Raw genomic sequence first — 25,947 nt, forward strand, 5'->3', positions numbered from 1 at the left:
TAAACAATTTTAATTTTTTTTTTTTTGTAATTCAAAAAATATTATTAGGGGAGAGTGTAGATAGTCTTTAAACTTTTATGTAAGTTATTATAATATTTTACTATTCAGTATTCATAGTGACATTTATAAAATATTTAGACTAATTTTTAGGCATAAATGATTGCCTATTTATACCACGATCTATTCACACTCCCACACAGCATTTTAATATTTCCCAACTTTACTATGGTAAAAATATTTTCAGGAAATAATATAGTTGTCAAAATATTTGAAAAAATTGCGTAGATGATATGGAAATATTTTATTTATATTTTTTGGCCAAGAAGTTCACATTTGAAAAATATTTTTTTTAAAACATTAACAAAACATTATATTCATATTTTTTCAAAAAACATTTTCATGGAAACATTATAAAAATATTAATTCAATATTTTTGTGCAACCATATTATAGTCCAATACTTTGTTACTGTTTTGATTATAATATAATAAATGCTATGTACCTATTCGTCAACTAAAATTAATTCAACCTAACGTATTACTAATATTAAATTAGATTACTAACAGGAATATAAATATACTTATTATTAAATTCTGACAGACTGAGACCGTCTCCCGTTGTTTTTGTATTTATGCAATTATTAATAATTTAATTGGAATCGGACATCTATTACAGTGAAATAATCAATGACCTAAGGACAATACCTACTATACAGCAGAGCTGGTTCCTCTAATTACTTTTGACAGTTTCCTAGAATACAGATAGTTTCCTTTGTACAGGCATTTTAATACAGACTGCATTGTCTCTGATTATTGGTTTGCATAATTTAATAGTTTTGATATTAGCATATATCTAGTGATTCACTATATTTAAAACTTCTGTTAATGCTTTCTGTAAATTCGGAGTAATAATTTGTATGATTCTTTAGATTATTAAAGGGTGCGGTAAATATTCAGTAACCTCATAATATAATATTATATTATCGTTGTTAATTTGTAATTTATTATTTTATTTAATGATGTTAAACTCTCCCTTTTGGATAAAACTATCGAAAAGCTAGTTACAATTTTTGTTGATACCTCCAATATTCCATTACAGTTTAACGATTTATATACATTTTTTTATCCCCATAATAATTATGCCTAGTTCAATGACCGACGTGTGCTTTGGTTTTTTGTCACACGTTGAAAATTAAAAATTAAATATTTTAAAGGTAGACCGAGTAGCTTCAGGATTAAGACCTCAAATGTTGTGTCCACGATCATTAAAACGTCGAAATGTTTTCATGGAAAATTATTCACGCGTATTTACCATTTAAACATTGCAATTTTGAATCTTACACACGACGAGTATTATGTCGTGTATTTTATTTATAAAGTTCCAACGATCAAAATCCGTGCGGAGAATCACGTGCCTATTAATTTTATATGATATCACTGCAGTGAATACACAATCAGTGGCGTGCCGAACAGTCATTTTTTGAGGCAATTGCCTCAAGGAAAATTTGGGTGGGTGGGTGGGTGGGTGTGTTAGTATAGATGTGCAACTTATACCTAAAAAAACTTAATAATATTTATTATTTTGAATAGTAAAAAAAAATAGTGAAAAAACTGTTGGTGGTTGGGAGGGGCATCAAATTGTATAGTTTGCCTCAGGTCTGCTTGTCAGTTCGGCACGCCACTGTACACAATTCACATACATATTATAATATACAGTTTCGCCATGGCACCAATGCACCGTAGGTAGGTACTTGTTCACGAAGCCCAAAACCTGTGTGCCACGTAGTAGTTTATACATTTTGTTTACTCTAAATGCCGGAGACAATAATAATATCATACAACAATAATAAGTCATAACAAAAGCGGCACGGGGCATTGTAGTGACTGTGTCATTATAATTGAATCTTAAATTGGTTTGAGACGAAGACGTTGCTCGGTATTCCTAGTGTATTGTTCCGCTTATTGTCCCGTTCCTGTGCTTCCATTAGTTACTCAGAAAGGTACCAATATAGTGAACTTATATTTGATATTTTTCCCTCGAAAATATTAACTTAAAGCTTTCGACGAATGCATTGATCTAAGACACAGAAATCACTCCGTTTGACAAATTGTTTTGTAAAAAATAAACATCTTACACAACAATTAACGTTAATGTAATATATTTTCAACTCGTTAATGCTATTATTACAGTTTTTCGATGATTTACAGCAAATTAAATTTTTTTTTTAAGCATTTTTTAAATAAACAACCATACAAACTCAATTACTAATATATAAAATACAATAACAACAACAACAGTGACATTATAAGCGGTACATACTATAATTCTTATTACTTATATTTTATTTATTGGTCGAGAACATTTTTGTTACTATTTCCACTGTAAACATAAAATACCAATTGAATTTACTAGCGTTGTAAAAACGTGATGTATGCACAGCTACTTGTAACACTATTTCTGACATTGAAGGAGGTAAGATTGCCATTTAAAAAGACGGCATGAGTAATAATAGACATGGATTTAGCGATGAATCTGTTGGCTGCCCCGTAACGGCATTATTTCCATGTACGTCAATATACGTATGTTTTGCAAATAGAAAATGTAGCTAATTTCATTCCGGATTTTTTTAAAATTGAATCCATTTAAATTCCTTATCGAATAAGAAGATGGTTATTTTTACAACTGTTCGATTTGTTTAAAAAAAAAAAACATATAAATTAAGTAATGTAATAGTAAATATTTATAACATTTTAATATTATACAGGATGATATTATTTTCTGAAATAATATGCAAAAGGAAGTTTCCACAAAATTTGCAAAAATCAAAATGAATTCTGTTGTAATTAATACCTTATAATTCCAAAGATTGGGCTGAGTATTTTACCGTCATAAGACGAAATAGAAAATTTAAAAATATTGGTTAAAATAATTAATTGGTTCTTATTTTATATTTTGACTTTAGATATTTGATAATGTTAAGTTTTTGGGGTTTTTTTTGGTCCGTTTCTACATTTTAATTTATTTTTTTATATAAATAAACGGATATAATATAACAATATACATAAATATAATATAAATACATATATATATATAATATATATATAACATACAGTGCAATTTATTTGTTCAATAATGCGATTTTTTTCGAAAAACACTATCTGCGTGCAGTAAATAGTAATAATGCTCAAAATATTTAATATTGCCACTGTATGGATTTGGAAGAGGACAGATATGGTACTTTATGGAGAATTAAGCTCAGGCTTAATGTATTACAACTACATATAGCACTAGACAGCGAAATCGTGTTTGGTATTAAAGAAAATTGTTGTCTTTTTTTATCAAAACGTTCTTTGTTTACATGTATACCCGATTATTCCGGTGTTCGATATCATTACAATGCTGGAGGATATTATTTAAGCTCAGAGCATGATTTATCAACCTTGAATTTCAGTCACCAACGACCAAAATATTTTGTGATTCGTCATTTTGATTTTATGAAAAAAAAAAAAATACAATACAAAAATAAACAATAATATTTATATAGCAGTTTGAATAGTGTACACGTATTTATTTAAATGATATCGAGCATGAATCAATCATATCAGCGGGAGTATTCGACATATTTTTAAAATGAAATTTCGTCGGTATCCCCTCGGATGCGTACCTAACTAATACAATAATATCCCACTCTTATTTCTATCACTGCAGTAAATTATTGGCGTTCGATAGCATTGAATGACGACACTATATAATTATAAACCATCTACTTATAAGTTATTATAATATTCAAACTTATTTCTTTAAAAAAAGCTTCAAGGATAGTGGTAGCCGCAAATATTGTTTTTAAAATACTATCTATAGTATAGCTCCTAAAAACTCCATTTAAAAGAAGAATAATAGCAAGAAAGTACTATCCGAGTATAATACAATTTACTAAAAAATAAACTGTAGTATAAGAATACACTATAAATTTAGTTACATAAGGATATACTATGTATTTTATTACCTATATAAATTGTAACATAACGGATTTCGCTCCCATTTAAATAATACGGTAATCGACGTAAACACAAAAAAAATGCAGCGTTTTGTCAACGAGTGATTTTAATGAATAGGTAGGGCCGTATTATTATTATAACTAAAATGCGTACATATTGTATTTTATAACCTGGGCTACCTGTGTTACACAGTCATAATTAACAGCTTCTAACAACGTGGCCGATCAACACTGATGAGACCTACCAGTTGGTATATTATATATGATACATCTAAATAAATATTTTTTTTTTTTTATTGAACTTGAGCCCGGAAACTATGGCGATTAGCAATTGTAGGCATTACGGTCGGTAAGGTCGGTATGGTTGAAACGGTAGGTTAGTAACAAGTGTATGTGTGGCAAGGTTTTCGCCACTACGAACCAGGGTAGTGCCTAACCTAATCTAACCCATCCAGGAACTAGTGGCAGCAGGCATTACTTACTGTCAATCACGTTGCTTGATTGATTGCAGTCACCGCGCCCCGCCAGCCACTTATATATTATATTATTGTTGTGCATTGTGTCACACCTCGTTTCGATTTATACTGTCATGGAAATATCGCCAAATAATGCGGTGGCATCAAAACACTCGTTTATATTTAGAAGGTTTTGAATGAGCAGGTCGTGCGTGCGCTGCCAACAATTACTTGGAGATAATATGGCCGTGTGGTCACGGGCGCACTCAATAGTTCCAAATTAACGTCTCACCGAGTTAATCGAATTCTATCCATACCTCCATAATATTATGAGTATATTATTATATTATAATAATAGGTATTGTATACATTATTTATATATAATATTATATACGTATATAGAATCCGGCGGGGAAGAACTGTTACATAATATACAGAATGATTCGCCGTCATCCAATATAGGTATAATTTATCCATGCTGTAAATCATTATTATCATTATTTTTATAATAAAACAAATTTTTTTGCCGATATAGGTTCTTATTTAATAGTGTTTATAAAGTTAAAAAGTAAAACACTATAAATAATTTTGTCGGAGCCAGGTTTATATAGTGGTGTTGCTCGGTAGTTGGCCTCAGTCTTTTACGTGTTCTGAGGTCAAGCATCGACCAGCGTCGCTAGTTCCCGGATATTATTGACCATCCGGGTTTTCAGTGACGATTCCTCACCACACATACACATGTTCCTCAATCAACCTAACCCTCTTCCAAAATGATAATGGTCATAGTTTCCGATCCTTAAAATCAATAATAATAAAAAAAAAATTATTAATAATCATTATTTTTGTACCTATCAACATTTCATTACAAATTTTACTTCTTCAAAACCTTCTCAATTAACAATATTAGTATTCAGTTTATTTTTAAAAGTTAAAAATGAAATATTTAAAAAAAAACAAAACATTCACCAATGCCGAGGTACCTATATAATATCACAAAACTAAATCATCCTTTATACCTAATACGACAAACACATATTTTGTCAGTGACTCCGTCGCGGAACGTCATCAATATTTTGGAAAAATTACTATACACAATGTGATAACAATATTGTAGTGGAATATTGTATGGAAAGCTCTATTTCGAAAATACGGTTACGCGTCGCGATCGGATGTTGCATAAGCTGGATATAGTTCTATAGAATGATAAAAAATATATTATAGGTAATAAGGGATTGATTACTATTTACGAACGATGAGAGATGTAATAATAAAACATTACGTACGCCAAATAATATTATATTGATAATTATTAATGTTTGAATTAAAACTAAAATCGTTATCGTTCAATAATAATAAGAAATAATACAAATTTGTAGAGCTGTTGCGGGCCACGTAGAAAGGTTTCGCGGGGTGCAATCGAATTCAAAGGTCTCAGTGCCTGGTCGTTCCGTTAGGCTCCAAAATTAACAGCGTGCGTGTGTGTGTCTTACTTATAATGGTCGACTTGACTTGTTATACATTGACATAGTACAAGCAAGCAAGCATTCAGCGCTTTCACTGTATAACCTAACCGTATATTGATTACAGAATATATTTATAATTACGCCTAAGGGGGGTAATATTAGTAATATTGGGCTATAGGGTATTATATTCACTGATGGCCCATTCCGCTGGACTGCATCACTCTACACTTCCTTGTTTGTTAAGTTTGTACAGTTAAAAGTCCCTATTGTTTTCTTATAACGCGTATCTATTGTCCACTATGAGCTTTGACTAGCGTTTGATTTTTTAACCCAATTAATAAAACAAGAATTCATGACCAAATAAAAATATTATAATAAGTATTTACTACTTAACCAAAGTCTTAAATACAAAATTATACATTTTACTTAGATGTCCTTATATACATATATCAGTTTATAGTATATTGAGTGAACGTGAAGGAGGGAAAACACAAAAATTAAGTTTTTAAAACAGTTATCGCTAGTACTGTGTCAGCTTGACTAATGATTATTGTAATTTAATCTATGATGTCCGTTTCCTACTCTTATCTTATAAATTAAAAATAATGATAAAAAGTTGCTCCTCAGCGCAGCTGAAGTGAACATATTATATATTTATTTTCTATCGTTCCACGTGCGATCCGTAAGATCGATCTCGTCTAAGGGACGGGATGGGAGACGAGTCGACTTACTATATTATTCATACAAGCTTATGTGTTATTATTATATTGTACAGGTACATGTGGTATTATTATTATTATTATGAATAGGTACGTACACAAAATGTAGGTATACAGTGTGCTATAATGCGCATATGAATATGAATATAAAGCACCGGGGGCCAATACGAGTACGGTTACGCGTTAATGTCCGCGAAACCGATAAAATTACCCAAAATGCGGTGCTTGTATACTGCCCCAGCTTTAGGATTAAAATAGATATTGTAGATATTTTGCAATGTGTATTATAATAGCTTTTTGAAATTCAACTTTCCTCAAAGTGTATTATGTAAATATACCGGCTGTTAAATTATATCGTAGGATAGAAGCGCATGTTTATCCCTCGTTTGGATTCAAATCATTATAATAAGCAGGAATTCTCATCCACAATAATTATAAACTATAATCAATAGTCTATCCGAAACCAGAAGAAAAAAATGGTAAATTTAATTACACAACGACGAATGGACGGATCAGACAAAAATAATCTGTAATACTCAAAACAAACACGTAGCTATAAAAACTTCACACCAGCGTTTTGTAAGGAAACATTTAAGTATCATAAAAAAAACTTTTAATTGGAATTTGAATTTGTTAATTAATTAATTAAAAATAAATTATTTCGTTGTGTGTTTGCGCAATTTCCACGTGCTTCAAAGGTAATAAATAATAATCATTTAACATTGATTATTATTAAGAAATAATATATAATATAATGTATGAATGTAATATACGATTTTTGGATTATAATATGCTGTACCTTCGTCAACGTTCGATTTACATTTTATAAATTTATTTTACTAACGTATATCGGCCGTTTTCAGTTTTGTATATTATATATAACACATATCATAGACTCCTTTGAATATTAATTGAAAATATTGACATATCAGTTTCGACAAGGTTGTTTGTAAATTAATTGTTAGTTCGCTTTTTGCTAACTTAAGTCATGGGTTAGTTTGGACTGTGATCATTACTAAAACGACTTTACAAGATACAACATGAAAAAGAACTCATAGTTCAAATTCCCCTACTAGGTAGCGCATTAATTGCAATAAGAAAGTGAAATATTATTGTTACCCATTAAATATTTCCAATATCTAAAGTTCCAATTTTGTTTTAAACTTATGCGTAATGTAATATCTTAAAAGTTTTTGTCTGCGATTTTAATATTTTTAAAAATTGTCAAGATTATTAAAATGTATTTGTTAATTGATGCTGTTTTTAGTTTATATAAAAGATCGTATCTATTAGTTTTTACGATAAATCAAATTAGAAATATAAAGATTTCCACAGCGATGGCAGTCCAAAACTCTATAAAGAGAAGAAAATATCCATGGTTTGATATTATAACTAACTAGGTACATACTAAGCAATACTATAAATTATGATCAATAACGGCTTTACAATTATAAATTGTACATTTTGATTGCATATAGCAATATAATATTAACGTTTTAGTATTGTTTGATTTATGTAAAAAGTTATATCTACTATGTGTTATAAATATTGATCATAAAAAATATTCAGTGGCTTTATTCAAACGAAATAAAATCTTTAATATTACATTATTACCTAGTGGTTTTTGCAAGGATTTGGAGATTACTTTATTCAAACAAGTGTTATGCTCAGTTTTCTGGTGTTATCTTTTAAATATATTGGTACTATACAGAATCTTATCGTCGATGAATGTTTAACATTCTACAATTGGGGTACCTACCTATATTACTACAGTAATAATGATTGTAATATAATATTATTATGTTGTATTTTCGTTGTTTGAAATGTATATTTCATATCGCGGGCACAGCGAGTTAAACCCGTTGACAGAATCAATTATTCAAATTTCGGTTAACTACATTTACGTGCGTGAGTAGTTTTGAATAACTCATTTGTACTATACCTATGAAATGAAATATATTAATTTGTGGAATCCAGATGTCTTTAGAAATAATAATCTAAGGACATCATTTTGCATGAACGTTAAAATATAATATTCTACAAGTAGTTTCAAAAAAAAAAAATATATAAATAAAAAGTTTATATTTTCAATAATAATGTAGGTACCTACTGCTATAAATACGACAATATAATCAGTTATTTAAGTCAGTTTTGCGTTAACGTAGACGTGAAATGATTAATGCTATATTATGAATTCAAACGTTGGTCACTATTCTGGATTTTATAATTATTCACACACTTAATGATTGTATTATAATATATTAATGTAAAAAATAATTTTTGCTATAACACATAATGCACGGGCACACTTCTAATCCAGTTTAATACAATCGGATTACTCTTACGGAAGTGCGTACCTGTATAATAATATAGAAATCATGATGTTCCTTGTAAACATCAGCCAACTACAGCAGTTCTAGATAAATATTATAATATAATATCCACGTCGGAAGATTACCGAACCGGTACAGTATACAAATTTCACTAACGTGGTATACTGTCATCATAATAATGTGGTATTACCGAAAAACAATAATATATATATATATCAGATATCTGCAGTTTAATACGTACCGTGTTCCTAACATTTGTAAAGCGTCCACTGCAGTTTTCAACACTGAACACCGTAGGTCTTGAGTCGAAACGAGCGTGCTATTTATTTACACAAAATAATGATATTGATGTTAACGTAGTGCGCTCTAACAATTTTATTAATAATGTAATAATAAAACAAAAAGTGTGTGTGAGTTACCAGTACGCGCGCGGGAAGTGAAACTTCTTTTGAACGGCACACCTATACTATATTTTAATCATTAGGTAAAATAAAAATACCTACTATTTTTACTACTTTAAGTCGCAACTGCGCGTGTATGATATTATTTAATTCCCGGTGACATGTTATTATTATTACCGTCGTCGAAACCGCATCGGCTGGCACCGACTAACATTAAAATTTATAATACGTAATATTATTATTATGTATGTACAATACGGCTAAGTACGCACGACTAAAAAGCTCGGTCCAGTCAATATACTGCAGAAAACAGCCGCTATATGTATACAATATAATAATATTATGTAGTAGGTTTGTGGATATGTCATATTATGTACATGACGTACTGATACGCTTCGCACCGCCGCCCCGCCGCCCCGCCGCCCCGCCGACCGTATGAAATCATCCCAGGCGATCATTCCGTTTTTATCTAATTATTTATCTCATTATGACGTATTTAATATTATTGTTAGCATTCAATATTAATTACGACTATTTATTTCTTCGTTTAATAACCCAACCAAAAAAAAACTGTCGCTTAAATGTTATACTTACAAGCAATGTTGGTATTTTTTTCACCTTATCACATATTTCACTTTTCACTAGATAATTTTTTTCTCTATATTAAATTATTTCATTTAATATAGTTGTTTAAAAACAAAAAACACTATATAAATCATAACTCCCTAACCAAAAGTCAGATAACGTTGATATCGGTACCAATCGATACAGCGCAAAGCTCTCTATAAGGCCCGACTACAAAAACGGCTCTACGTGCCTAAAAAAAGGGTCCATGCAGAAACACCCCGAAAAACGCAAGTTATGAACTTTCGGGGCCTTGGAAGACGGAGAAAAACGTCTCGTCCAATCTCGACACAAGACGCTGAATTTCATCACCGACCTACATACTATAAGAAAACTCGAGTTTCAAAAACGTGAGACGACACCTAGAGTTTTTCCGAAATAATTTTGTGGGGAGAGGAGGGGGGGGGGTCAAAGGTACCCCGACTATGGGGGGATGGGCTATTTAGAGGGTCTAAAGACAAAATTATTGGTGGTAAAACGGGGTATCCAAGTTAAAACCTAACCGAGATATACTTAAATCAAAATATTAGCCGTTTACAAAATACAGCTACGACAATCTGCGGTTGCGCACATGGACATGTACATTGTACGCGTTCGCGTTCGTACGGCCGCCCGTTCGCTTTTTTTTTTCCTCACTACCCTGCGTAAAGAAGTTTAACTTCAAAAAAAAATGTAATAATAATAATATACTATATTATTAAACAGTGGGGCGTACAAGTGTATAATATATAGTAGGACCCAAACACCGTAAACACAAGTCTGTCCGTATCGCCTTTGAATAATATGCATTTTATTAGTGACGTTTACACACGGTTGCATTCGATTTCATGTGATGTTTTAGTATTTATATATTATTATTTTCCACTCGTCGGGAAAATTAGCGACCATCGCGAACCGGCCGCGCGTGCTCCCGAACAAACAAAGTCCGTCGCGTTTTAATGTTTAATACGTATTTATTTTTAATTATATCGTCTCGGCGAAATAATTGTCATCGTCGACAATGATTGTACGTAGGTATAACGAAACAAACAAACTCGCTCGTACCTGCGCCCGCCGCCGGATCCCCTTTTGTCCGACGTCGTTAATAATTTCTACGGTGGCGAGAAATCTGCTTCCGTCGCAGGTCCATATATGTTATTATGTTTATAAATATATGCACAGCGAATACTATATAATATAATAATAATATAAGATACCACTACCACGGTCGTTGTGCGTTTTGGGACGTGAGCGGAAAATTAATGTTTAAAAACAGCCGTGGCGTAGCGTTCCGTGCGGAATCCTATCGGTGGGGTCCGCATAAACAAATAGATATCGTAATGGTGTAGGTCTTCGGCGCGAATTTATTTGGCCTACGATGGTATATGTTTATTATTATTTTTATTATTATTATCGCACAGCCCAATGCCGACGTTTTCATGTTATATTTCTGCTTGATCGTGTGACTACGATTTAATCGATTTTTGTGTAATTCTATTAATTTAATTTTTTTTTAGACACATTACAAGTTTGTATTTTTAAAGGATGTCTCGTATAATATGTTATCTCCGTCTTACACACGTACGACATAAAAACTTGATGCTCGCCAGTTTCAATGTAGTGCTTGTCAGTTACGATATTAGAGTAAATTGACCTATTTTCAAACTTTTAGTTAAGAACATTATCTGTGTTTTCTCGTTGGTTTTTTACAATATTTTAATTTTTAATTGATTTATGTGTATTTAAAATATTAATATTTGAAAACGCTCATATTAAGAAACCAACTAGAGATAGTTAAAAAAAACCAGTGGCCACTGTGTAATGTGTATATTATTATCTACTATTCATAGTTTAATTTTCTAATTACCTTATTAGATTAACTTTAAGCTATTTGTACTACGGACCTATTCATGCCATTGTACAGTATGTTGGTAATTAGATACCTACTTATAAGTTTTTAAAGGAGCTAGTAATTAATCATAATTGTAAAATATTATAATATGCCATCTGTTTTTAGCAAAAATAAGTTCAACCTACCGTATAACAAAAAATAAAAACAAATACCTAACTATAAAAAAATAATAGCGTGTGTTTATATTATAAAAAAAATATCATTGGAAATATAGGCTGAGTAGCTGCTGACAGACTGTTTCCGCTCAGAATCATTTTTTGTATACGATGAATTCATAATTAATTCAAATTCCACACATTCATTACATTTGTCTATTCAATAATAAAAAAACATAAGCACACCTCGACAGAAACTATTTATCAGAGAGTATCTACCTACCGGGTTATTTTTAGTACCAATATGTAATGCTATAATAATATTATATAATATATGGTTTTACATATTATATTAGATAGTGAACTTGAACACATTAGGTATAAACCACCTAATAAGCATGGTGGGAGGGTAGTCCAAACACTTGTATAAAAAACAACAAATCAGCACGTTATTCGATATTATGCATACACAGTTTGTTACAAAAAAAATATGAGCATACTACCATGAATAATTTGATTAGTACTTTGCAAAACATATAGTATTTAGTGTTGATGATTACGATACAAATTCAAATTATATAAATTCGAATTAAAAAAACACACACACAAACACTAAAATATTTAGCGATTAAACGAACGTGTAACGCTTTAAATTTATTGTTTTGGTATGTATAACATGCACGCTGCACACATATATTACTTTATAATATTATATATTATTATGTAAATATCAATCCGTTGAACGTTATCGCGGACCATAATAGTAGTACCAGCGATCACTCGCAATACCGACTTTGACTTCAACATAACCAATAATAATAACAATATTCGATCCCTTCGTCCGATCGGTTATAACCCTCCCGCCACGCCCATCCAGTACACGAAAGGTTTTCCGCCTCCACTGTACGTTGTCAACGCGTGCCGGGAAAATAAAATTCCGCGCCTCCGATTTATGACGCCCCCGTGTTATGGCCTTTTCAGCTGGGCGATTTTCGATCTCGCACGTCCGTCCGTTTCTTTAAGTATACGCACGTACTTATACATAAATATATAGGGGAATACGTATAGCTACTATGCGTACAGAAAACTTAACTCACTTTCACGATATGACGATATCCGCCTGGATACAATATTGTATGAATCGAAACGATAAACTAAAAATAAAATATTTAAAACCGTTATATTTAAACGCGGATCTCGAAACACGCGCACAGCGATACGTCATTTCGAAAAATCAATCTCGAGCCGCGACGGTACAGTGTCCCCTTAAATTAAACCCTTCCTCGAATGAACCGTAATTTTTTTCTTCATCCTTACGTTTCCGTTGAAAATAATAATATTATACACCCACGTGAGCGTAATAATAAAAAAATAAAAATAAAATAAATGTATCGACAATGACCGATTTTAATAAACGAGATGACGAATTAATAATAATAATAATAATAAAAATGTACGACTGGAGTCGTAAAACTTTCGTGATTTCGGTGTGTGCACGTGTACACTTTACAACCGCATTATCGTAAACATAATAATATAATAATAAACAATGTTGGATTTAATTCATTCGTCCGGACGACGGAGACGATAATAATTATTGTTATTGTTTCGGTTTTTCAGACGTACAATAATAACATCATAATAAATACAACGTCACACCAGCCAGCGGCCGCTACGCAAAAATCACCGCACCGGCTCGTTTAATAATATTCAACATAATATTATGATATTATTGTGGGTACCGTTAATGTTGTCCAACTCATTTCGCGCTGATAAATAATATTATACATTATTATTGTCGCTCGTCTGTTGTGCTGACGAAGTGCTGCAGTGACATTAAGAGTGACTTGGCATGAAAATATTTCCTCGCCGATAGAACCTATGGGGGTAATTACGGTAAACTACGTGACGTTAATTTAAAATTTCACTCGTCAGACGCAACTCGAGTTTAATTCGGCTCCTAAACCCACCTGTGATACGTCTAAGCAACTGTCGTGTCTGAGGACTGAGACGCACGACGCGTCATACGCATAAGGCATTATATATTTATTAAAACGATATTCACGCGATCCATCGTAATATTATTATTATTATTATTATTACCCAGTGAAGTCTATTTTTTTTTATTCATATCTTAATATTATATAGTATAATGCTATTATCTCGTTTCGAACTAAAATTAATTTTCACCACGACGATTACGCGACCGACCGTATTATAAAAACGTCAATCGTTAAAATAATATATTGTATTGTCTAACGTGATATAATAATAATATCGACGTAGGTATACAAATCCTCGTTCTACCACCATAATTATTATATTAACTATATATTTTGAAATATCGCGTTCGCATTCAATAATTTATTGGTCTCCACGGCTATCGATATTGGTAATAATATAATACGTATGCAGGTAGCCTGCTATATTATTATTATCAAACCATAATAATATTGTTGCGTATAATAATATAATAATAATATATTATTACAATGTAAGCACCGTGTACCTAGCCGGCCGTATTGTACGTGTGATTGAGGATTGCTGCTTAATAATATGTCACTGTGGATTATCGTTAAGTCTGTGTTTAATTTATTATCTCGGCAGGTTTTCAAGAGACGGTCTTCCGCAAACGCTTCACTATACCTACACTATACATTCGGGTATTTTGAATATATTTAAATCGGCGCGGAATAATGCGTCCAAAGTGTATTTGTTAATATTATTCTTAGTTTTCCTCTTTTCGTGTCCACAGCTGTCAATTCAATTATTTCGACCGAACGGCGCGCGCGTATTGTTTGTTAATGTTTCTGTTTTCCCATTATTTCTATAACGACAAACGAGCCGTAAGTACAATTTATTTGCCACGGCCATAATTATGCAGTGCACCGTGATATTACCCAACCGAGAGAAAACACGGAGAGGTGCAAAATAATGTGATATAAATTCAATTATTACTTCGCGTACACGTCACCGCAAACCTTTTCCCCGTAAAGTGACAAACTGTTTTGTTCACATTTTTTTCTTTAAAATAAGTAGCACCTAATATTCTAAATATTTAAAAAAAGAATATTACGAGTTTGTGTGTACAAAATACAATGCGTTGTGTGTACATTATATTATGATAGAGCATCGTCTTAATTTCGCGTTAGGAAAATGGTGAATATTGTGCGTCATATTTTACAACTTAATATTCTACGTGAAATAGTATCAGCACTATTTTCCAGCATGAGAAATTTATGATTTCACAAAGTAATAATAATATATCTTTAAAGTAAAAGATAAGGATTATAAACACTCCTTCTAAAATGTTGTCTCACTTGCCTTCATGGTATCGTTTATTATTTGTAATTGTTAAAATGCATTAATTATGTACAATGTATATGTACTTAGGTGTGCATAAAATATGTATGTATGTAGATATTCAAGTGCGTATGCGTGTTGTGTGTTGTATACACGTGTATCATGAAATACAGCTTTTATTCGTTTTTGGATGGTATGCGCGATACCCAAGCACAATTGGTCGCGCGTATTATGAAATAATAATTTATGTTCATTAATTGTAAACATATAAAAATTCGATGTTGTCAAATGTTAAATATAATTCGCATTAATGTAAATATAACTAAAGTTTTGTTACACGGCGGTCTCGCTGTAAGATTACTCAAAACTACTGAAATCAAGAGACTAAAACTTCGGAACCCGCGGGACAACTACTATCAACATTTTGAAAATGCTTACATAATTTCCGTCGATAATTTAATTATATTCCACAGTTATTCTCCGGGTGAAACTTTTATAGCAATAATATTAAAGTGCCAATCTTAAAAACGAACAGATCCGGAAAATATTATGTTATTCATTTTAGGGCGTTTGATGAAACTTGAAAAATTCCTAACGACGTGGTCAATCGCAGATTAAATGCGACCGACTTCGGGCGGCGTCTGGGGAATCAAAAGAGCAAAAATAAAAATAAAACCGTTGCGCGTTGGCGTTTAATAAAACAGTTGGTACAATATTTATTTTTTTTGTGCACTTTGTAAATATACAGTCACAACGTTATTGGTTTTAATGGAAATTAACTAGGTAGGTACCGAATGCTGGAATGCTTACACATGTACCGATAGTATCGTAATATAATTATATAAGCGTAATATCATTTCGTATCGAATATTATATGTTTATAATTTATTAAGAGCCAACGGAAGTACCAACATATTCTGGGAAAATATTACCGAGAAGTGGAACCCGTGTGTCAGACGGTAGTATAATAATAATAATGGTAATGACGTATAGGTAGGTCCACAGTGATTAATACAATATAATATACTTAGGTATATATATTATTTTCTATGAGAATGTGCCGCAAATTATAATAATGATACTGTCGTTTATGACATAATTATTATTGTTTAACGTCACGATGTGTGTATTTCTCCGACAAAATTAAAACCTTTTGTGACACAATATAATGCTGTTGTTTATAACATAATATAAAACTACTAATGTACGTACCGTACTCGTTATGGACCGTTTCGTGTCAACGTCGTACACCACATTGTAAAATGATAATGATAATTCCATGTCTTGTCATAAGTAATAACCCAGGTACCATTATGTTTATGCACATTGACGAGTTGACCATAATAATAATATTATAATGACACGAGCAGTCAATTAGCCGGCACTCCGAGTAGGCAATTTCGGTACAGCCGCGCTTGTGTGCATCGCCAGGCGTATCTTCATAAATAATAACAATAATTAGACGACACGCCTTGTTGTGTGGTATAATAATAATATTGTTACTATTATAATACAATATGTGTATAAAATCTGGTGGACGCAACCGCAGTGCCACGGTAATTGCAGTGGAAACCTAGTTTAAGTCCAAACGTACATTGTATACGTCATATTATTATATTATTATATGAATAAAAATACATTGACATAATTCGCAGGCGTATACGAATAATATAGGTAACAAATAACAATGTACAACTAAAACCAGCCATTTGCGTCGAACATAATATCAAACGGTTTAACTGTACTAATGTATATTGTACATTAATAACACCGCACGTAACATTAATAATATCATTGCTGTAATACAAATTATAATTATAATTTGTCTATACTTAATAGGGGGATTCTTCAAGCCTGTCCACGCCAATGTTTTTAAAATTTATTTATTTGAATTCTGGTTTTTGAAATTTTTAACGGGCGAGTCAACTTTCAATTATTTAGATTTATTACACTATTTGAACAGTGTCCTGATGCGATACAAACTTTATTTTTCAATTGAGAACCAACCTTTTTTTACTTCAAATAATTGTCAAGCCGGAAATGGCATTTTTTTTTATAATATCTTGGTAAGTTGGTTGCAATATTGTGCATTATCTAGATAATTGAATAGTAAAAATATCTTTCTTTCATCTCATTTTGATAAAAAAAATTTTAAGTATATTTTCATCTACGCGTATATGTTTTCTATATACATTTTTGTTGCAACATTTTACATTTTATTTTTATAGTATGTGTAATGTGTATAGGTCCCTATACATTTTTTTTTATTTGAGGTGTAAATTTTTCTAATCTATGGAGTATTATAGTCTATGTATTCGGATTTTTAACTAAAAACTTTCTAACTATTTGTTACATTTCATGTATTATTTATTTATTACAGCTATATTCTGTCTTCACTTTGATATCTTAGACTACCGATGTCAAAATATATACTTTATATACTTCTATTATTTGTGTCACAAATTGTGACTTACAATTACAGATTTTTTTTTTTATAATGGACATGATAAAAACTTGAAAAAAACGGATAACTACAAAACAACAAGATATAGTAGAAAAATGGCGACATGATGTTAATAAAATACACCCACGCACACATACACCTAATATACATACACATTTTTAAATAAAACTTTGTCTCCCAAATGTATCACTGTTAGCTGTCGTCACTGACTCGTTTTTAGTATCTGATGATGATGGCAGGCCAAACGAAATATATTATACACAACTATGTACGTAATAACCAAAACTATAGTAAAAAGAATTATTTTGATTAATACTTTGAATTGTAAACTGTACAAATAATCACCCAGAAAATTACTAGGGTTTTCATTATAATATTTTAATACTAAAACAAGCAGTAATAAAAAGTATAGTTTACAATTATTATGTCTTACGTAATCTAATAAACTATGCGCTCAAGATTATTAGATGAATTAATTGTAATATTATTTTGATGGTTATTATTATAATATTAGAATAGAAATCAATGGATAAGACCAGAATCAATCTTTTTTAAAAAAAACATAGTAACAAGATTAATTGTTACGACGTAATTTGATTTTATTTGTTTAGAGTAATAACTATTAAATTTCGCGAGTACATAAAATATTAAGTTGATGATCGATCGAAAATCACAAGTATACATAATATGTATTATTAAAATTATAAATTGTAATGTATATCCACGGATTAAAATTCGTTGTAATTTCCACTTCCAATACTACGTTATCCGTTTTCGGTAAATTATTGTGCTATAAATTCGTATCATATTATTATGCCATCGATATTAATTTATCTTATTCGATTATTATTCAGAACATAAAGGTACTATTCGTTGAGGATCGACAACTGATCTCCAAATGTATTATATATTACTTCTCAATACCTTCATAACGTTTATATATCACCCTTGGTGTATTAAAAAACATTTGTTTTTACACTCTGTGCCCTCTCCCGTGATAAAATCAAACATAATAATTATTTGGTTTCGCAAACATCAACTCTTTTACACAATATTTTTTCCAGACGCCGAAATAATCTTTACATACATGTCATTTCGACACATTCAGGTAGGGGGGAGACAATATTGTTATGCTCAGCGTACTAAGTACTAACTTCGTTCAATAAAGTATCGTCGTTTTATTTGATACCGAGCTTAAAGACTTATAACAGTATAATAGTGTACTGTATTTCACGTTTAATCCATTAACCCCAAAACGTTTGACTCGCGTTACATTATGTTTTCCGTTCGATCGACTGATTATCAAGCCATTTGACGAATTATAATAATTATTATGTGATTCGATAGTTTAGGATGATTCGGTAATAAAAAAAATATACACAAGATAATTATTAAACCAGTAATATTTTATAACGCAACAACGTTCGATATATAAAAGATGTTCGCATATTATACCTAAATCAATAGAGAATTTTGGGTAAACATATTTTTTTCTGTAAATTAATAATTATTAACGACTCTTGTTTCGAATAATTATCATCACACAATCGGTTTTAACCAGTGTGTCATATGTGTATCTCGGCGTTGAGTTATGAAAACTCCCGACAACAAAGCGATTGACCAAGTGATCACATACCCGAGGAATTTTGATGATTCATCACCCCTAAAGAAAATCTTGATTTATTAGTTTAAGCGTCAGATTCAATTTTAAGTTTGCCAATACTAAAGTTTACATAATGGCACGATTTTTGTTATAAAAAACTTTCGGTCGATTACAAAAATAGCCAGAGAACTCTGAGAATATTTCGATTTTAAGCGATGACGGAAGGGGAGAAGCTAGTTGATATCGATGTATATATATTATCATAATGTATAACCGACGTGAGCGAACTAGGAAATGGATAATTGAAAGAAAATGGAAAGGTAGTAAAAAGGTAGTAAAAAGGATGACATGAAATGGGATTTAAGCGATTCCGACGTTTGGCTCGAAACTTATAAGAATCACAAATTATTGTCGACGGACCAGTGGTTTTATAAGAGAAGTATTACTACGTTAGGGGGCACTCCTGTGTAATATAGTAAAATATTTTGGGAAAAAGAGTTAGAGTAAAATCTAATTTAATTCGTATTGATACGAAATGGACTTTGTTCGTGAGACCGATTAATAATATATAAGTACAATATTTTTACTTAATATATTATAATATAATACGCTTGCTGTATTGCAATGAATTTATAACAGTGCAAATGGTTATTTTTATTTTAATATTTAACCAGACAAATACTTCAAAAAAGTAAATTTAACCACTCTTAGCCTTTATGTATAGCTCACTCGTACGTTTGTAAACATAATTTAACCAATTTAAGTCAGTGTAATCCGTGCTAAAAATGAATTTATGTTACCTATATTATATTTTTCAAAAAAATGTACATTTTTTTACATATAAAATACTACATTAATATTCGTTGAATAAAAAAAATCTATATTCTCTTACTGAAAGTAAACATTCTAAACTAAAGTTGTTAAGGTTAAACAAACAATAAGATACATATATAAATAAAATAAACAAAACATATGTATATAATATACTAAAAAAAACAACAACAAACAGTTAAATGTTTTATTTCCGAACCAACAAAATAAGAATAAAATATAATGTATAATATATTGTTCGTTTTGAATAGTTTTCTCAAAAAAAAAATAATAATAATAATAATACTAACGCTTTCTTTTTCTATACTTTAAATTTATGACTGAACGTGTTTTGTAACAAAAGAATGATTTATACAGAAGAAGTTTGTTAAAAATAGTTACATCTGATGCCACGTCGTTAAATAGGTCGAAACAAACGATTATTGCTTTAATAGCGTGCTATAATATTACGCTTCCGATGGACGTCAACATATTATTAGAAGTACTCGATATATGGTATATGTTTTAATTATTTTTTATTTTTCATAATATATTAGCGTGTGCACTGTGCACTCTTCATACAAATATGGTATGTATAATGTCGTATATACGACCATGTGACCACCAAAAAAGGGTGCGCTCGATTACTCAGTTACTTATATTATTACTCTGGAGTTTTTGAATTGAGGGTCATGGGACTAAACTATTGGTTCACGAATTCCTATGATTTAAAATTTTTAAAATCTTGTATTTCACGCATGTGCGACAATTTTCGCTTTTTCTGCTTACCCTGTTTTTGGTGGACAAACTCCCCTTCTATACCAGCATCCCACTTATAAGTTTAGTGTTATTATAGTACAGGTTATAAATTTCAACTTTCAGATCGTTTGCATTAATCATCTTTATAAAATATAATTTGAATGTCTAAGATTTTTAAGAAACGCAAACACATAATATTTTATTTTTTCCACGTTATTTCTTCGTACATAAATAATTGTCGACACTATAAGACACTATATAATATGTCCACCATAATAGGTCATAATTATATTTCAGTCGGAGAAATTTCTAATTTTTTATCTACATACAACATGGATTAAGATCATAGTACCGACATGACACGAATGACACGAAATATAAAAATTAAAATAATATAGCCTTCAACAAATATTTTTAAATTTATTTTCTATTTTTATAATTTATATGATTTATGTTTTTATTTATAGTTCAGGAAACATTTGAAACCAGTGACTTCGCATGAACCATACGATTTAAGAATAACATCAATTTTGTACGTATAAGAAATTTTAGTATTATACACGAAATGGTCAAATGATGGAGTTGAGACACGATGACTCAAATCTCTGTGCAACTCGATTACACCTAATATATGTTAGATCTCATAAAATAGATTATAGATTTAGCAATATGTATTTATCTTAATACCTCAAATTTCGGTAGCTTTCCCATATTTTTTTTAAAATTCAATTTTCAGTTAATGTGGCTCGACTGTATGTATAATTATTTGACAAATTTTGTTATAAATTCAAAGAATATTATAATACAATATAATATGTCTGTCGTCATAATGTACCTACTCCTTTATAATATTTTATTATAAACAATTTAACATAATAAAATACAGCGTAGGTATTGTATTTTGAAATTATACAATATGTTTTTTTTCTTTTATCTAAGTTTTCCTTATACAAAATAATTATTTAATCATTTTATTAAACGTACAATTTATCGTTTTTTATACGTAATCTCTCCACGCTATCTATATAGATATTAGATATCATAATTAAATTATTTATTATATTTTTTTTATATTATTATATTTTTTTCAAGCCATCGGTATTTTAACTTTATTTTTTGTTTTAATTACAGTTATTTTCAACCTTTTTTTTAAAATTCATGGTACCTAAATACGATAACCCATTTTTTTGAGACACCTAAGTAAATTATTATTTTATACATAATTTGAAAGATGGTCGGGAACCCTCCCCACCAGATTGAGAATTGTTGTACTAAATAAAAGTATCAATACTGTATTACATTATCATGAAATGTGTATAGACCCAAAACTGGAGATGTCCACTTTGAATTTTACTCTCGTAAATCGGATCAGAAAATTGTACAAGACCTACTCAATCATATGATAGCCAATGGTTCTCTGCCAGGACCAGGAACTGTGCTACTGGTAAAAACAGCACTATCCTTTCAGCAGGAACCATCGTTGTGGTTAAATGTATGTGGACATCCATAATTTATTTTACGTTTAATTTATGAGTTGTAATCCAATTGACTATTCTAGAAAATGGACGTGAACAAAAATCGAGATTCCATACCTGAAGGAGAACCATTCATTATATCATGCATAGCCCAAGGTCCACCAGATATGCAATTCAAATGGTTTAAAGACGGAATCCCAGTTAATACGTCAATATCAACCAGGTATATATTGTGATTGGGTTTTTAATTGTTATTTTTTCCTATTGTACGATTTAAAAATACGTCATTTTATCAAATACGTTAGGTCTGAATAAATAAAAGGAATAAATATATTTTGACTAGGACTAAGACATTAAGAATATATTATTATAGTTTGTTGATTGAAAATACTTTTGTAATAACCAGTATGATTAATATCGTAAAACAATTGATTTTTATGTAGGGTTATACATATACAAACGTTTAGCAGGATAATAGAGTTTTCTGTGTGAAAAAAATCACTTTAAATGTAAACTTTAAATTACATTTTTATTTGACAGTGCTTTTTGTAACTCGAATAGGTACTTAAAATAATATTCTTGTATTATATTATACTAAATAATGAAAAAAAAATCTACATAGAACTTGTATTCAATTAAAAAAAAACACGGAGTATTTTGAGACCTATGGTATGAGAATAGTTAGTACTTTAAAAATAAGTAAAACATATCAACGTCAATATACTATTTGCTTTCATTATTTCAAGTTTCCAAAATGCCAAAAAAACAAAATTAATCCCATTAAACAGTATTCGTTTGAAACCTAAATCTACTAATCTCAAATCGCACAGAAAAACATAAGAATCTAGAATTAATTTTACGATGTTGAAGAAATTTAATCAATACTATTGAAGTAACAATCAAAGGTGAAGATCCCAACTCAAACACCACTTCGAAGAAATACACAATATTTTCTTGTCTATTTTAGAAACATTTGGACGAAAATCAAGAAAACGGACAAACCCGATTACAAGTCTTCCATGTTGGTGATCGAACACGCCGACATCTTAGACTCTGGAAAATTTACGTGTCAGGTGTCTGACCACTCACACCAACAGTGTCAATCAGTAGCGTTAACCGTGATCCCTCTGCCGGAAGTCATAATGAGACCGTCCGTAACAGTTAAACCAGTAATTAAACAAACACCACCCATTTTTTTTGGTTGATTTAACTTTGTATAATTACCTAGCTATTTACTTGCCTCGTTGTTTTTTGCAGGGAGACAACGTGACGATTATGTGTTTTTTAAAAAACGAATTCACTAAGTTTGGGAACACGTGGCTGGATAGTGACATGCGTTTGGTGAAGATCGACAAAAACGTGTACTGGGAAGACTTGCACCGCGGTGGCAGTGTACTGTACGTGAAGAACATAACGGTGAGAGTACTTATAATAAGAATGATATTATTTCCAGTCGCGATTACCTTACCTTATCGTGGTTGATTAAAATGAATCTAGTTGGTTCTATAGCATAGTGTAATAATTTTTATGCGCCATTAAGCGTTCAAATAAAACGTGTTGTTTATAATTTCCGTATAGAAATATTTTTGTTACATAAGTACAATATTACCTTAATATTATAACCCAGTGACAAATTAATTTCAAAACGACGTGTTTAATATCTAGTGCAGAAACGGACGATCTGTGTACATACCCCCCTCCCCACCAAAGAAATATACAAAACTCACCTTTTCTTCTAAGCGCTCTTACCAACTACCCCAGGGCCATCCTTGGGAGTGGTCGAGCAGGGCCCTGGGCCTCATGCTTTTATCTTACATTTGGAAGCCTCGCGTTTGAAAAAAAAGTGGTAAAATTGGTTTTCCCCTGGGCCTCGAAAATCCTAAGAGCGGCCCTGCGCCACCTCCGAAACGAGTGTGGGGTCTCGTATCATGCGGCGTGTAATCAAGCGATCACGAGATACCCACCCATAGAGTTTTCTAACGTATATATTCAAATACATTATCAGTATATTATATATTATATATATTAGTAGTATATATTCGTAAATATTTAAAATATCACATATTATTTTTACAGTCGTCGGCAGAGTACAGGTGCGAAGCTTCTAACCGAGCAGGCAGGCGTAATGCCACTGTGTACGTAGACGTGCTCAACACGAGAGTGATGGCGCATTGCGTTGCGGACGGCGTGTGGCCGCTGACCGGTGCCGGGAAATCGGCGTCCTCGGAATGTCCGAAAAATAGGTCGACGAGCTACGCGTCGCGTACGTGCGTGCTGACCGCGGCCAACCGCACCGAGTGGCAGAAAGCCGACTATTCGCGGTGCGCACCGGACGACCTAAACAAAATCACCATGAACGTAAGTACCTACATAATAATATTATTATGCGATATTCGATAGTATTTAATATTAAGATATTGTGCAGCTCGAAAGTACCCGAGATATATAACCAAAAATATATATATATATTATACGGCGTGATTATATTTTCATCGCGGACCAGTCGATATCTGTAGAAAACACAAGAAACTTGTCGTTTTTCATTATATTGTCAAAATACGCTACAATCGTTGTAGAAAAATAAAAATAAAAACAGAATGTTCCTAGAGTTTTCATTACTTGGATTGGCCTATCCTGGCTTCGTCGGGTTCACGATGAAAATATAACTACCCAACTATATTATAATATCGTAGTGTGTGGACATGCACGTAGGTGTAAAATTTAGGTCCATTGTTAGGTTGGTAAATATAATTGATTTTAATAAATACACGAATAATGATAACAATGTATGACTAGCACTATCGACATGCGGCCAAAGTTCGAAGGTATTTGTCGTGTTGTTGACGTCTGCAATACTTTTGTTACCTACAATTTGTATGTAGTGACAGAGTATATTAATAAATTATGTACCTAAGGATGTATTGACAAAATATGCTCCTAAAGTCCTAATCTATAACTTCTGCATAATGGTGTACTTATTTTACATACTCATAACGCCGTGTTTCCTCCCATTTCATTATTGAAATTCGTGAAAAATATGTATAATATACTTGTCGTTATGATTTAATAGGTTAGGTTAATGGCAGGGCTTGCAAACTTTTATAACGTTTATAATTATAACGTTAATATTTTTAAAACTATTGAAATTTGTAAACCTTATTAGTTATTATAACGGAAAGCGATAATCAAAAATATTTAAATACCACAAAACAAAACATAACAATTAACAAAATATATTACATATATATCATTAAACAAAACATAACACAAAATGTCATTTATAGAATATCATTAAACGAAAAATAATGCAAAATGAAATAATTTTAAATCCAATTATATAAAAAGTCAAATTTCTCCAAATGAGCTTTAAACTGTTTGTTATTGATAATATGATTAAAAAAGACCTAGCTAGGTTATTAAAACCTAGGTATTCAATTTACACAATTATTATACAAAACTATTATTTAGTTACACATAATTGCGCCTTTATTTTATAACTATTAATTTATTGTACAAGTAATATTGTAGGTACAAGAAAATAGATTTTTTTAACCAG

The 25,947-nt window shown here is 31.0% G+C and overlaps 1 protein-coding gene across 1 annotated transcript in view; it reads left to right on the forward strand.

Annotated features, from left to right (window-relative positions):
• LOC100569640 overlaps positions 1-25,947 on the forward strand; it is a 155,829-nt gene that overhangs the window by 115,852 nt on the left and 14,030 nt on the right. Inside the window, exons 7-12 of the mRNA XM_029490062.1 lie at positions 21,384-21,448; positions 22,237-22,408; positions 22,475-22,614; positions 23,359-23,560; positions 23,649-23,807; positions 24,468-24,749. Coding sequence (XP_029345922.1) covers positions 21,384-21,448; positions 22,237-22,408; positions 22,475-22,614; positions 23,359-23,560; positions 23,649-23,807; positions 24,468-24,749 — 1,020 coding nt within the window. The remainder of the gene's footprint in view (positions 1-21,383; positions 21,449-22,236; positions 22,409-22,474; positions 22,615-23,358; positions 23,561-23,648; positions 23,808-24,467; positions 24,750-25,947) is intronic.

This window comes from Acyrthosiphon pisum, chromosome A2 (genome assembly GCF_005508785.2).
Source record: "Acyrthosiphon pisum isolate AL4f chromosome A2, pea_aphid_22Mar2018_4r6ur, whole genome shotgun sequence".
Lineage (NCBI taxonomy): Eukaryota > Metazoa > Arthropoda > Insecta > Hemiptera > Aphididae > Acyrthosiphon > Acyrthosiphon pisum.